Source organism: Heterodontus francisci, chromosome 37, assembly GCF_036365525.1.
Source record: "Heterodontus francisci isolate sHetFra1 chromosome 37, sHetFra1.hap1, whole genome shotgun sequence".
NCBI classification, from domain to species: Eukaryota; Metazoa; Chordata; class Chondrichthyes; order Heterodontiformes; family Heterodontidae; genus Heterodontus; species Heterodontus francisci.
This window is the reverse complement of record NC_090407.1, coordinates 6,561,887-6,577,443: the sequence shown is the minus strand read 5'-3', so window position 1 is coordinate 6,577,443 and position 15,557 is coordinate 6,561,887. Positions and strand designations below refer to the sequence as shown.

General features: G+C 39.3%; 1 protein-coding gene across 4 annotated transcripts in view; it reads left to right on the top strand.

Annotated features, from left to right (window-relative positions):
- clstn1 (calsyntenin 1) overlaps positions 1 to 13,042 on the top strand; it is an 81,974-nt gene extending 68,932 nt beyond the window's left edge. For all 4 annotated transcript variants that reach the window (XM_068016960.1, XM_068016958.1, XM_068016959.1 and 1 more), the window contains 6 exons: positions 287 to 513; positions 2,662 to 2,832; positions 3,949 to 4,094; positions 4,497 to 4,632; positions 9,677 to 9,861; positions 10,052 to 13,042. In XM_068016960.1, coding sequence (XP_067873061.1) covers positions 287 to 513; positions 2,662 to 2,832; positions 3,949 to 4,094; positions 4,497 to 4,632; positions 9,677 to 9,861; positions 10,052 to 10,249 — 1,063 coding nt within the window. In that variant the 3' untranslated portion in view covers positions 10,250 to 13,042. The remainder of the gene's footprint in view (positions 1 to 286; positions 514 to 2,661; positions 2,833 to 3,948; positions 4,095 to 4,496; positions 4,633 to 9,676; positions 9,862 to 10,051) is intronic.
- Positions 13,043 to 15,557: the final 2,515 nt, after the last annotated feature.

Below are 15,557 nucleotides of genomic sequence, written 5' to 3'. Positions count from 1 at the left end.
ACCAATGTACAATTTTCATGCACTTTGCTTGCATTACCATTTGACCACTGCTTCCTGTGATTCAGAATGATGCTCTATATACAGGGGGGGAGGGGAGGTGGAAAATCACCCAACCAACAGGACAGAGCAAGGGTAGAAATTTAAGTTGTCTTGTTATTTGTAGTTCTTTTCCCCTCGATAAATTTTTATTGTATGGCGCAGACTTTGAAAATGTGCAGAAAAACATCTTGTAAGCTAATTAACATTCTCTGAGAACACAGCACTAAAATTATTTTTTAACTTCCAGATGCTTCAATGAAGAGACTTGCATCACTGTCCCAGATGTGGAGGGCTATGTAATGGTACTTCAGCCTGACGAACCAAAGATAAGCCTGAGTGGTATTGATCACTTTGCGCGTGCTGCCTCTGAATTTGAAAGTAATGAGGGAGTTCCACTGTTCCCAGAATTAAAGATTGTTAGCACCATCACACGAGAAGTGGAGACAGAGGGAGAGGATGAAGATGAACCTACAGGTAAAAGTCCCATCAGCTATTAAGTGTTATGTTGTAGATTGTAGGCAAAACTGGCAAATGAATTTCAGTATAGGCAAGTGTGAGGTCATCCACCTTGGACCGATGTAGGATAGATCAATGTACTTTCTAAATGGTGAGAAGCTAGTTTGCTAGTGGCAGGTCAAAAAGACTTGGGGCCCATGTACATAGAACATTAAAATGTTATAGGCAAGTACAAATAAAAAAAAACTAATGAAATGCTGGCCTTTATATCTGGAGGACTAGAATACAATTCAAAGTGGGTAGAAGTCATGCTACAGCTATGCAGAGTCCTTGTTAGACTGCACCTGGAGTACTGTGAGCAGTTCTGAGCACCGCACTTTAGGAAGGATATATTGACCTTGGAGCGTAGATTTACTAGAATGGTGCCTGGACCCCAAGGATTAAATCTAGGATTTTACTCCTGGGAATCTAGACGATTAAGGGGTGATCTGATGGAAGTTTTCAAGATAGTAAGGAGAACCGAGAGAAACTACCTACCCTACTTGCTCTGGTTGGGGAGTCTAGAATTAGGGGACAAAGCCTAAAAATGAAAACCCCTCCGGCCTCTTGAGACTGAAGTTAGAAAAAGCTTCTACATGCAGAAAGTGGTAGAAATTTGGAACACTCTTCCGCAAACGGTGGGTCACTTGTTGATTTTAAATTTGATTGAGATTGTTGTTAACCGGGGTATTAAGGAATTTAGGGCAAAGGCAAGTATATGGAGTTCAGTCGCAGATCAGCCATTATTTCATTGAATGGCAGAACAGGCTTGAGGGATCAAATGACCTCCTCCTATTCCTATGTTCCAATATTTCTGTGATTGCTGTGTGACAATGATTTTTTTCCTTATTAATTTCCCATGTCTTTTAGCATAGAATGATTATCCTACCAGGGGAATATTGTTCAGGTAGTGCTCATATCAGATATTGGTGTACTTGCATCCAGATCTTCCCAGATCTACGTACTCCATTAAATCTCTGCCCACATAGACTCAGCATTGAAATATATCAGCAAGAACTGCTGCAGCACATTATTGTGATGGAGTGGGTTATCTCTGACAGCAACTTCCGGATTTCAGCATTTAAATGCATATTTGCGGATGCCAGAGGCTACTGTCCAATTTACTACATAAAAACGGTGAGAGCAGTTATCCTCACTGTTAATGCAAATCTAAGCCTAAGTCTTCTAACTGTGTTTTGTATGACAGGCAAAAATGGTGGGAAGACTGATACTTAGTCTACAGCATAGCCAGTGGAGGAGGGACTCAGTAGCAGGCTTTGGTGTTGCATATTGTAAGTGAGAAGAGCAAGGGTTACTTCAGTGATGCTTAGAGGTAATCCCTAAAATATTACTTAAACAGAACAGGAAATAATCATGACAAATGCAGTGTCAAATTTAGACAGTAGTGGATCTCCCACAGCATTGTAAATCAAAAAATATTGTTTCTTTCCAAGTGCACCAGAATACTGAACTCCCATTGAGCCTAAGGGCCGCACTCTTCAACCTTTTTCAACCAATTTGCAGCTTGCTAAGGGAGACAGAGAAACAGCAACAGAAAGCACAGAGAGGAACAGAATTATTCTTGATGTAGCACCAAATGACTAAATGTTTTCAGAAAATATTACATTTTCTTTGTTTTGTCTCTTTGACCGCTATCAGCTGTGTAGGCTAAATGAAAAGTCAACTCAGCAGCTTTGCACATTGCAACACAGTTCTGATGAAGGATCATTGACCTGAAAGGTTAACTCTGTTTCTCCCTCCACAGATGCTGCCAGACCTGTTGAGTATTTCCAGCATTTTCTGCCTTTTTTTTTATTAATTTCACTTTGCACATTAGTTTGACCTGTGTTGTGGGTACATTGATCACCTGTGTTTCTGCGCAACTTGTTCCTCACCACAGCTAATTCCAAGAGCACGTCGTGTAGGAAATCAAATGTAGTGTAGATTTCCAGCATCTGCAGTATTGCTGTAGAATTAAGTTGTTCTACCTGGTTGAATCCAGTTAGCTAAATTAATACTGCTGTGGGAAATTTTAAAATTGCCCAGTAGAGACATGATGCATTTTCATTGGCAAGTAATCTCTATTGAACTGAAACTTACTGACTTTAATGGTGTTTCTGTTTGCAGTCCAAGAATCTATGGTATCTGAAGAGATCATGCACAATCTGGATACATGTGAAATCTCTGTTCTTGGAGATGAGCTGAACGCAGAACAGGAGAGCTTTGAGGTTGATACCTCTCAACTCCGACAAAGGGATATGGAAATGAGTAACTCCTCTACTGGCATGACCATCACAGGTGAGTTTTAAAATGTGGGAGGCTGAGGGCAATGTTCTTCAAATACTTCAGATGTGCAGAGCAGTATTGGCAAAGTGTTGTCTTGTGCATAGGTTTTCAAATTGAGACCCCTCATGCCTAGTGAGATCACATGCAGTTCCTGAGGCCATTAGATTTCTGCTTGTTCATCAGATTTCTCCATTTGTGTTTTGTTTACTTACAGCATGTTGCTATTTCTGTATACTAATAAACATTTTCTGCAATAGTACCAATGTTTTCCTTTTGAGTAGCTGAATTTATCCTTCAGAAGTTGAGAAATGTCAGCATTTGCAGAGGATCCTCATACGTAAAGTTGAAAACCATCTTTTTTAGGGATTAGAGTTTTAACTGGTGGTATGCTTTTTGTGTGAGGCTTCAGGACACTTGCTTTAAATGTTTTTTTGAAATGGGAAAAATATTAATCGCTTTCCCTAATACATCTCTTCAAATGGTGGTGTTGCACTCATAGACATCAAAGAAATTAGTGTTTTTGGGCTGACATTGCAGCTGCTACAACATCATTCTGTTTTTGGGGGCACTGGAGTTCATGTTACGAATAATAATCCAGTGGATTATTTTGGAAGTGTGCATGTGATGCTGGGCAAGGGCAGGACCAAGCTCAACTGCAATGTTCTGCATCTGCTTTCATTGCCTGTTAATATAGAATTAGCATTGGAGCGAGGTATTGAAAGGGCCACCTGTTAAGCTATAGCTGGAGCATGGGAGAAAATTGAATGGGAGGAATTATAATTTTTAGGTGTTACCTTGACCTTCATGTTGCCTTACTGTACATTATATAACCAATTTAAAGCAGAAGTAAAATTCGCAATGCCATTTACAAAGGCAGTTTAGTGTGGCGAAAATCTCTGCAATTGAACTCTTTTCCTGTCAATTTTTTATAGTTCAATTATCAAATCTCTCTTGAATTTCCTTTTTGGGGTTCAATTCAATAGGATCTGGTTCAGCTGCTCACTGGTTAAACATGCTGAGCTTTGTCTGTTTGAGTCTTCTGCCTTGCAACCATTTAGGAATGAAAATCCGAATGCTAGATATCTTTGGAATGAATTTCATGTTCTTGCATTATTTTGATTTGTATAGGTGTTAACACAATGGCAAATTATGAAGCGATGCTGCATTTGATCCGTTACCAAAACTTGAACAGTGACTCACTGTTTGAAAGGAAGTTTAAACTTGTTTGTTCAGAGCTAAATGGCCGCTATGCCAGTAATGAATTCAAAGTTGAGGTAGGTGAAAACTCCTTTAGACTTTGGAAGAAGCTTGCAAATTTTTGTTTCATTAGAATCTTTAAAAATTGAGTACAAAATTATTGGGTGATAAGGAGATAACATCTCAACTTAAAACATGGTTTGCATATTTGACAGAGTAAAGAAAAATGAAACTTATCATTTGCATTGCACGTTCTTCTCAATAGGCTCATAAATATATCTGAATCTTATCCGAGGATGTACTGTATTATTGGTCTATTGACATTCTTAATGTGCAAGTTTTACTTAGTAAATAGTTCCCTTTTGATATTTCAATTGTAGTGAAATGGGACCTGGTTTGATATAAATTATATATAATTTTAACTTTGCAAGACTCAGAGCATGTAGTCAGTTTAACTGAAATGTGCATATTATTTTCAGGTCAATGTGATTCACACTGCTAATCCAGTGGAGCACCCCAATCATGTATTGGCACAGCCAGAATTTGTTCGCCCAGTTCATCATGCTTCCGTTGACTTGTCTGGGCACAATCTTGCAAACCCCCATTCATCCTCAGGTACCTGGAAAAGTTATAGAAACAGCTTTTAGAAAGAATATGGATTTGGAAGTTACTGACTTTTCAGGTTTATTGTGCAAATATTAGTGATAGCTTTTAGTCCAGTAGAATTTCTGATAAGGCCTTGGTTGAAGCAAAAAGGATGAAATGTTTTGTAAGCTAGCTTATTTATCATGTAAAAATATATAAGCAGCCAACTTAATGAGAGAAATAAAGGGGACACCAAGTTATTAAATCTGCATCCTTGGAATATCTGCCCTAGCAAAACTGGAGTCAGTGGGAATTGGGGAAAACGCTCCACTGGTTGGAGTCAGACCTAGCACAAAGGAAGATGATTGTGTTGTTGGAGGTCAAACATCTCAGTTCCAGGCCATCACTGCAGCAGTTCCTCAGGGTAGTGTCCTAGGCCCAACCATCTTCAGCTGCTTCATCAATGACCTTCCCTTCATCATAAGGTCAGAGGTAGGGATGCTCACTGCACAATGTTCACCATTCATGACTCCTCAGATACTGAAGCAGTCCGTGTCCATATGCAACAAGACCTGGACAACATTCAGGCTTGGGCTGATAAGTGGCAACTAACATTTGTGCCATGCAAGTGCCAAGCAATGGCCATCTCCAATAAGAGAGAATCCAACCTTCTGCCCTGACATTCATTAGCATTGCCATCGCTGAATCCTCAACTATGGATTCCTGGGGGTTATCATTGACCGGAATTTGAACTGGCCCAGCCATATAAATACTGTGGCTACAAGAGCAGGTCAGAGGTTGGGAATTCTGCAGTGACTAACTCACCACCTGCCTCCCCAAAGCCTGTCCTCCATCTACAAGGCACAAGTCAGGAGTGTGGTGGAATGCTCTCCAGTTGCCTGGATGAGCGCAGCTCCAACAACACTCGAGCTTGACACCATCCAGGACAAAGCAGCCCACTTGATTGGCACCCTTTCCAACATTTACTCCCTTTACCACCGATGCTTAGTGGCAGCATTGTGAACCATTTACAATATGCACTGCAGCAACTCACCAAGGCTCCTTCAGCAGCACCTTCCAAACTCGTAACCTCTACCACCTAGAAGGACAAGGGCAGCAGATGCGTGGGAACGCCACTACCTGCAAGTTCCCCTCCAGGCCACGCACCATCCTGACTTGGAACTAGATTGCTGTTCCTTCACTGTTGCTGGGTCAAAATCCTGGAACTCCCTTCCTAACAGCGCTGCGGGTGTACATACACTACATGGACTGCAGCGGTTCAAGAAGGCAGCTCACCACCACTTTCTCAAGGGCAATTAGGGATGGGCAATAAATGCTGGCCTAGCTAGTGATGCCCACATTCCATGGACAAATAAAAAAATTTCAGTACCATACATGAGTTTCCCAAATCTGCACTGTACATAAAGCCCCATTCTCTACCACTAACCAAGGGTTTTGCTCAAATCAATCTCAGTATTTGTAGTAGGAAAAGAGTTTTTTAGTTTTCCTGTGGCTAATTTCTTGACAAATTTTTTTTTTTTTAAATCAAGATCTTAATAGTTCATCGTTCCAGCCTTATTTGGCAAACCAACAAGGTTTCACTTTGACCTTAGTACCAGGGATAGCTAATGCCAGTAGCTGACAAAATGCATATTTTGCCACTGAGACCTTTTCCAGCAACAGGTGCCATATCAAAGGATGTATGTTGTCTTTCAACAACTGCGAAGCTACTTAGAGTCTAACCTACTCTGGAATCTTTGGAGCTGAATGTTTGGAACTAGAAATAATCTTGGATGAATGAGTTTTTCCCCACCCACCCAGTCTTCCATTCAAAGTACAGGCAAAATTAAGTATGGAAATTGTACTTCATATAATGAAGGCAACTGCTGTTTTATTCTGGGTCAGTTGGTAAGGAATTAGGAGCAGGCGTAGGCCACTTGGCCCCCGAGCCTGCTCCGCCATTCAATAAGATTGTGGCTGATCTGATTGTAACCTCGACTCCACGTTCCCGCCTACCCCCAATAACCTTTCGCCCCTTGCTTATCAAGAGCCTTTCTACCTCTGCCTTAAAAATATTTAAAGACTCTGCTTTCACTGCCTTTTGAGGAAGAGAGTTCCAAAGACTCACGACCCTCAGAAAACATTTCTCATCTCTCTCTTAAATAGGCGACCTTTATTTTAAATGATGACTCTCGAGGGGAAACATCCTTTCCACATACCACCCTGTCAAGACCCCTCAGGATTTTCTGTTTCAATCAAGTCACCTCTTACTCTTCTAAACTCCAGCAGATACAACCTTTCCTCGTAAGCCAAGCCACCCATTCCAGGTATTAGTCCAGTAAGCCTTCTCTGTACTGCTTCCAACACATTTACATCCTTCCTTAAATAAGGAGGAGACCAATACTGTACACAGTACTCCTGTGGTCTCACCAATGTCCTGTATAACTGAAACATAACCTCCCTACTTTGGTATTCAATTCCCCTCCCAATAAACAATAGCATTCGATTAGCTTTCCTAATTACTTGCTGAACCTGCATAATTTTGCAATTCATGCACTAGAACACCCAGATTCCTCTGAATCTGAGCTCTGCAATCTCTTATTTAGATAATATGCTTTTTTTATTCTTCCTGCCAAAATGGACAATTTCACATTTTTCCATTTGCCAGATCTTTGCCTACTCACTTAATCTATCTATATCCCTTTGTAGCCTCTTTTGTGTCCACTTCACAACTTATTTTCCTACCTATCATTTGTGTCATCACTAAATTTGGTAACCATACCTCAGTCCCTGCACCCAAGTCATTTATATAAATTGTTAAAGTTTGAGGCCCCAGCACTGATCGCTGTGGCACACCACTCGTTACATCTTGCCAACCAGAAAATGAACCATTTGTGCCTACTGTTTCCTGTTAGCTAGCCAGTCTTCTATCCATACTAATATGTTATCCCCTACACCATGAGCTTTTATTTTCTGTAATAACCTTTGCTGTGGCACCTTATCAAATGCCTTCTGGAAATCCAAGTCCAGTACATCCACCAGTTCCCCTTTATCCACAGCACATGTTACTACTTTAAAGAACTCCAAAAAATCGGTTAAACATGATTTCCCTTTCACAAAACCATGTTTATTCTGCCTGATTTACCTTGAATTTTTTTTGAAGTACCCTGCTATAACGTTTTTAATAGCTTCTAACATTTCCCTGTGACAGATGTTAAGCTAGCCGGCCTGTAGTTTCCTGCTTTCTGTCTACCTTTTTGAATAAAGGAGTTACATTTGCTATTTTCCAACTAATGGAACCTTTCCCGAATCTAGGGAATTTTGGAAAATTAAAATCAACGCATCAACTGTCTCACTAGCCACTTCTTTTAGGACCCTAGGATGAAGTCCATCAGGCCCCAGGGACTTGTCAGCCCGCGGCTCCAACAGTTTGCTCAGTACCGCTTCCTTGGTTGTAATTTTCGTGAGTTCCTTACCCCCTTCCATTACAGCTATTTCTGGGATGTTACTTTGCATACTCTATAGTGAAGACCGGTACAAAATAACCTGTTCAATTCATCTGCCATCTCCTTATTTTCCCTTATTAATTCTCCAGACTCACTTTCTAAAGGACCAATGCTCACTTTGTTAACACGTTTTCTTTTTTAAATATCTTTAGAAAGTCTTAATATCTGTTTTTATATTTCTAGCTAGCTTTCTCTCATACTCTAATTTTTCCCTCATCAACCTTTTAGTCATTCTTTGCTTTTTTTTATATTCTGCCCTGCCACCTATCTTTGTGCAATAATATGCTTTTTCTTTAAGTTTGATACTATCTTTAACTTTTTTAGTTAACCATGGTTACTGGGTCCTCCCCTTGGAATTTTTCTTTCTCATTGGAATGTATCTATTCTGTGTATTCTGAAATATCCCCTTGTGTTTGCCACTGCATCTCTATTGACCTATCCCTTAACCTAATTTCCCAGTTCACATTAGCTATCTCTGCTTTCATGCCCTCATAATTGCCCTTATTTAAGTTTAAAGTACTAATCTTGGACCCATTCTTCTCTGCCTCAAACTGAATGTAAAATTCAATCATATGAGCGCTGCTGCCTCGGGGTGCCTTCACTGAGGTCATCAATTAATCCTATCTTGTTGCACAGTATCAGGTCTAGTATAGCCTGCTGTCTGGTTGGCTTCAGAACGTGCTGATAGGGCTGTGGTGAAGGTGTTGATGTCATTTATGATTCTCAGCCTCCTCTGACTGCAATTTCTGCTGGAGGAACGACCTGAAAGCTCCTGACATTACTTATCAGATCAATCTTCCATAAAATGAACTTTGACTATTGGTTTATAAATAAACAAAGACATTTCTCCTTTGGTTCCATCCCACCCTTACTTTAAAGTATCAACTGAAATTTGGGTATATAATCCTTTCCTCTTTCTATTTGATTCTGAGACATGATTCTAGGTGACTTTACGTATAATGTAGGCTACAAAAGGTATGGGATTTGCTTGGCCATAGAATGATACTTAAATTATCTGTGCTGATGATTTTTCCTGTTGTTCCCTGTGGGGAAACATTGAAGATCATACCCAAGGTACCCCATCTAACATTTGTTCAATTGTGTGTGCTCTTCCATCATCAGGACTCAGTAACTTGCTTTCAGGCAGCTACCAGTTCTGCTTTTTATAACGTCAGCTACTCCAGTAGTATAGTTGAGATGGTGACCAGAAATCCGCTGTCTCAGGTTGGATGGAAGTCCCTCATGGTTCGATTTGTTTGCTGCTTAAAGGCCAGGAGCAAATTGCATCAACTGGAGGAATGATGTGGGACTGCCCAAGGATGAGTTTTTTAAAAATCAAATTTACAATAAATGCTGAATAGCCACATTCTAAAATCTAGTTAATTTGGTGTTAAAATACACAAGCATAGTTGGATGTAAGTGCGACACTGGAGAAAAATAACAAGCTATTCCCAGCAAATCATGATCCTTTGTAAAAGATGGTTTACAAGAGCATCTACATTCACTAAAACTGTTCTTGGCTATAAATAGTTCCCTTTTTATTTTTTTAAAACTTTTTTTTTTACAAGTTGTTCCCAGCGCAGCGACTGTTGTCATTGTGGTTTGCGTCAGCTTCCTGGTCTTCATGATAATCCTTGGGGTTTTCCGAATCCGTGCTGCACATCAGCGGACTATGCGGGATCAGGAGAATGGGAAAGAGAATGAGATGGATTGGGATGATTCAGCTTTGACAATTACAGTAAACCCAATGGAGGTAAATAGCTGTTTAATCCAAAAAGATTTTTGAAATTGCTATTCATCTGGGAAATAAATTGACGTGTAAAATATATGTTTGTGTATGTATATGTATGTGTACATTTATGTGTATATTTTTATATCACATTTTGAAGGGACAGAGGTGATTAAATTCCTAGTAGTAATGTTCTATTATGTTGCTTCAATAGACATATGAGGACCAGCATAGTAGTGAGGAAGAGGAGGAGGAGGAAGAGGAAGAAAGTGAGGAAGGTGATGAGGAAGATGACATTACTAGTGCAGAATCTGAAAGCAGTGAGGAAGAAGAAGGTGAGCAAGAAGAAGACCAGCAGAATGTAAACAGACAGCAGCAACTTGAATGGGATGACTCAACTCTTACCTATTGATTTTCCTGCTGTCGCTTTGTGCTTTTGGAGACTCCGTTGCCCACTCCATCTGACCTAAGGAACCATCTTGCACTTTTTTTCTTGTCATCTGATGAGTGACTTTAGCTAGACAATACATACGATTTTCAGGACTGTCCCCTTTGCTCTAAGAGGCAGCTTTGCTATTTTCTGTTTCCATTGAAAAGAGAAATTGCATTGAGTAGCGTTTAAAGTTGCTTGGTTTTGGCCTGGTCATAAATTTTTTTCTAGTGCATGTGGAAAAAAAATTACAGGAGGTCGATTTATGTAGAGGAATAACAAGATTTTTAATATTTTGTAAATATATTGAAATTATGTAATTAATGTCATTGTGGTAGTGAAAACAGGGATTGGACAAACTAGTTTGAAAAGCAGAAATTTAAAGAGACAGTATCTTTTATGTTGGCCTTTTGAAGCTTTAAGTCAAATCTGCTCATCATACTTCTCAAATATTCTGTCTGTGTTGTAACTTAGTTGAAGTTTGATAAAATCATCCTTAGTGATGCCACATAAAATAGTACTGCTGTAATTTACATTTCAATGTATTCAAATGTTGAAGCTGAAGTAAAGGGGAAAATGTTTTTGGCAATTTTAACTGCTTAACCAGCATAAACCTATAGTAAGACTGTATGCCCTTTGGCATAAAACTCCTCTCTTCAAATATTTATTTCCCCAATTAAATTAAATGTAAGGGTTAACCAGAATGGAGAATTGGCAACCACTTGGTGACTGTGTAAAAGTTTCACTGCATTGGGTGGGTGGTTTGGCATTAAGGAGGCCCTGTATAGACCAAACAAAGGTAATACTGTCTTTTTTAAATGGAGGATGTACAATGGGGAGAGATGGACTCAACGTACTTGAGCTTTCTTTGAGAACCCATCCCTGTTGGATCAATACACATTTCAGATAACTACCAATAGTTCCTGTACATTAAATTGTACTGTAGTTTTAAGCTATTTGTTTACATTTAGTAAACTTCGGTTTCTCCTGGTAATATTGTAGTTGAAATTGTACAAAGAAATTGGCTCATTTGTGAATCATATGTTTGGTTTAAAACAGTTCTCTGCCTCCATGTTTTTAAATGAATTTTTAATTGATATGTAAGAATGTTTGCCAGAAAGGTACTAAAATATGCAGCTTTGGAGAGATGCACAGAGCAGGCCTGGCTCAACGAAAAAAGAAATTGAAAAGGATCTCTGAGAATCTCAGGAGAATTTTGTGGTCAAAATTATTGGCAAGGTTATAGCTGCTGCAAAATTTGAGAATTTTTGCTGTAACTAAGGTAATGTGTAGATGATTAGAAGGAATTAAATGAATTTGGCTTCTTTCCAAGAAAAAGCAAAACTAGGTGGGAAATGGATGTAATGGCTGTCCTGTGCTCTTGTGTCCTTTTCTTATCCTTGAATTACTTGGAATTGCAAAACTGTTGTAACATTTAAAATTATAAAGATTCTTGCAACATTTCTACAATTTTACATTCTGTATCCAGGGAGTACTTGATTGAGAGTGTTTGCCATTGCAGTTTCAAATGGGAATACCCATAGCATTTCGGTATCAAATCGAATGAGGTGCTGAGTTTTCAGGTCTGAGTTAAGGTAAACCTTTGGAAATCTGAAATGTACATTCTTGTTTGAATGCAGACTATGTGGTTAAGCACTGTGATCTCAAAGCATTGTGAAGAGGCCAGCATCCCACAGACATCTGATTGGAGCATCTATTAGCTGCTATGTGAATGACAATAACACTAATTGTTACTGATTTTTATGGCTAAGAAATTAAGTCATTACACTGGCTAAAGTGAAAGTGCAGTTCTTTCACACAAACTAGCTTTCCTCGGAAATCTGAAGGCACTGTTTTGTCATGGGTTTTCCAAGAGCCTGTCTGGCATTGTGGTGAAAAAGCTACAGTGACTAACCTTTGTAGGATTGGCCTGTTGTTTCAGTGAGAGAATTGCTATTAATTGATCATTGGGAATGTTGTGCTCCAGCATCTTAACCAGGGTGTGGGCCATTAATATTTATACCACTGATTGAAAATACATTTGCCTGCTGCTAAATTAGTTCTTTGTTAGTGATTGAAGATGAGATTTCAACTCTAGTCCAAACACAAATTAAATGGAAATTAAGAATGAAGAGTTTTTGTACAGAATGTCCTATTAGTCAGGATTTTCATAAATCCATACCAGCCAAAACAGCAGCTAATTCCATGCTGTGGCCACAGTCACCCCTTGCAGCCAGGTCTGATTTTTTTATTTTTTATTATGCATCTTGTTGCTCCTATTCCATGGGATCAGGATCTGTCCTTGGCAGAAACATGTAATTTAAACTGGATTGAGATGAGCTGGTTGGGAGTGCCTTGATTTTTGCAAATAGCATCCAGGATGTACATCCAGGAAGTGGAATAGTCAAAAAAAAAAAATTCTTTTGTAACTTTAAATTGTAGATTGCCTAACAGTGGGGGAATATGGTTTTACTTGATTTTTTTTGTCAAGTTTTTAAAAAAGTGCTAGCTTTTTTCAAAGTTGGGAAAGTATAAATCCTATGTTTTAAGTACTTGACATAGATGTCTTGTGTTCATGTTGTGTATGAGACTTGAAGTCTATCCATATATTGTCATCGTAGATAATGTATAAGACTTAAAGGCTATCATGTTAAAAGCTAACCGAGATGTAATCATGTTATAAATTGTACGTAGCCAATTTGGGTATTACAGATCTGTATGATAGATCAGTTTGACAGCCTTTGAGCTACAATAAATTTCCAGCCCTAAACACTACATTATTGTCCAGCATGCTTTAATGAGTTCTGTAGTGTGCAATTTCTTGGGGTGATGAAACTTGCTACCTGTTGCACTACAGTGTCAAATAAAAGAACACTTAAAGCCAGTGTTTGTCTTTTTAGTAATTGTGTAAAATGGCTCAAACTCCAGTGTTCCTTCACCATATTGTTTCTCACAGATAAGTTGCATCCTGTGAATATTGCATTGTATGTAGGTGTTTTCAGTACAGACAACGACTTCAAATCCATGTTATGTTGAAATGCAAATGCATAAAACAGTAGCTTGAGTATTCTGGTAGAAAAGTGTGTAAATGTTCAATATTAATGTCAGTTACTGAATTTGTCTGTACAAACTTGTTTGCACCGCACAAATGTAAAAGAATAATTTGGAAGGAGATGCACCAGGAGGGTGATTGTACACATGGTTGATTGTGACTAATCAGTTAGGTGTTAATAAAGCAAAGATGTGTATCAGTGATAATGTGGTCGAATTAAGTTAGCATTCACTTGTGAGAAAAATCTTAAATAGAATTTGATCTCATAAAAGCTTATTGGCAAAATCATTCACTGAAATGTAAAACAGTTAAAATGATAAATTTTTCAAAAACAAATAGTTGGAAGAGCCAACAATAATTGTTGGATAAAACAAAAAATGCTGAAACATTCAGTAGGTTACATAGCATCTGTGGAAAGAGGAAGGTAGGGTTAACATGTTGTCAACACTTGCCATGAAGATCTCATTGTTGTGAAAACCCAATTGGGTCCACTAATGTCCTTTGAAGGAAGGAAAACTGCCGTCCTTACCCAGTCTGCCCGACTTGTAACTCCAGACCCATGCTTATGTGGTTGCATCTTAACTACCCTCTGAAATGGTTTAGCGAACCACTCAGGTGTATCAAGCTACTAGCAGTTAAAGAAGGTGGCCCACCACCTTTTCGGGACAATTGGGGATTACTGGCCTTGCCAGTGATGCAAACATTCCAAGAATTAATTTTTTTTTTAAATCAGATTTCCAACATCTGTAGATTTTGCTGTTTTACCCATTATTTTGGGATGGATAGAGAAAGGCTGAAGGTGTGTGAAAAAAGTAGGAGTTTTGAGATATCAGAATAGGGCAAGTTTCTGTATTTTATGTTCAGGTCTGAAATGGTTAAAATGGAAGCTGTTTTTCACTACCTAATGGGGTCGAGAGCCCAGTTATGAGACAGGGCAGGTTGCTTGATCTGTAAAGTAGTCGAGATAAAATGTTTTTGGTGCTAATCTAATTGTATAGTTAAAGAGTGGTTATGTGGTTACATAAGAAACTTGGACAAAGTGTGAACACCTCATTAGCATAAAATGCAAACTTTTTCTATTGCTTGTGATTAACAGTTCTTAATTCAGAGGCCTTTGCATCTGCAATATATGGACATCTCCCAATGTTCAATTTGCTTGTGAAGCTCAACTGGGATTGACAGGAACCTCATCACTCAGTTATAACATTGTGACAGGCAGTCAGCAAAAGACTTTCATCTGCAAAACTGTTCATGTGAGAAATACATTGTAAAAAGAATATTTTAACCCCTTGTGAACTGATTTTGTTTGAAGTATTGTACTATTCTGTGTCTTACTGCTGTGCATTATTTAGCTGTAAATAAATTAACTATTAGCCTATACATTAGTCTCACCGTGTGCTATTTAATGCCTTTGAGAGAATTTGGAGACGCCACATGATTTCTGGTGTGTTGTACCATAATTCAGGAGTAATTGTTAGCCACACCAGCTATCCCACTTGTGGAATGCATAATTGATAGTGGGAACCTTTTCTCTTTCTAATCCCCATCCCGTTGCACTTAAACCAAGTTTGCGGAGTCCCATTGTGGTTGTCCCCACTTACTACACTTGCCGAGATAAGCTAATTAGATACACCAGACCAGGAATGCCATTGATATTATGGAGTTTAACCATGGGTTGGCATCCTTGCTTCTCAAAAGATGATGGACGCAGCAAGCAATCCATTTAGGTGGGGTGTCTTGGTGCACCTTTGGCTTTGAAGGCCAATCCTTGATAGGCAGGTTCTACCACAAGTGCTGCACGTAAGTCTGTCAAGTGACGCATGAGTTTTTGTTGATCGCGCCAGTTACCAAGCTGCTGTAGCAACTGGTCGTCGTGGTAGTGCGCACCAGTCCACAGGATGCCGCCATTTCCCTCTTTCGCCAGCTAGTCACTCCCAAGTGTGATGGATGAAATTTAGGGGCTTCATGTCACGCTTGCAGGCAACCTTGAAGTGGAGCTTTTCCTGGTTGCTGTAAGTTGCCCATGTTTCACAGCCATACAGCAAGGTGCTGAGAACACAAGCCTTATAAACAATCAGCTTGGTGTTATCCCATGCAGGATTTGCAGGTCAGCCACAGGTGGTAGCTGCTTTTCCTATTAGTGTATTGAGCTCTGCATCAAGGGACAGATTGTCACTTTGGATGCAAGGTAGCAGAATTTGCTAACCACTTCCAGTGGGGGTGGGGGGGTATTTAGTG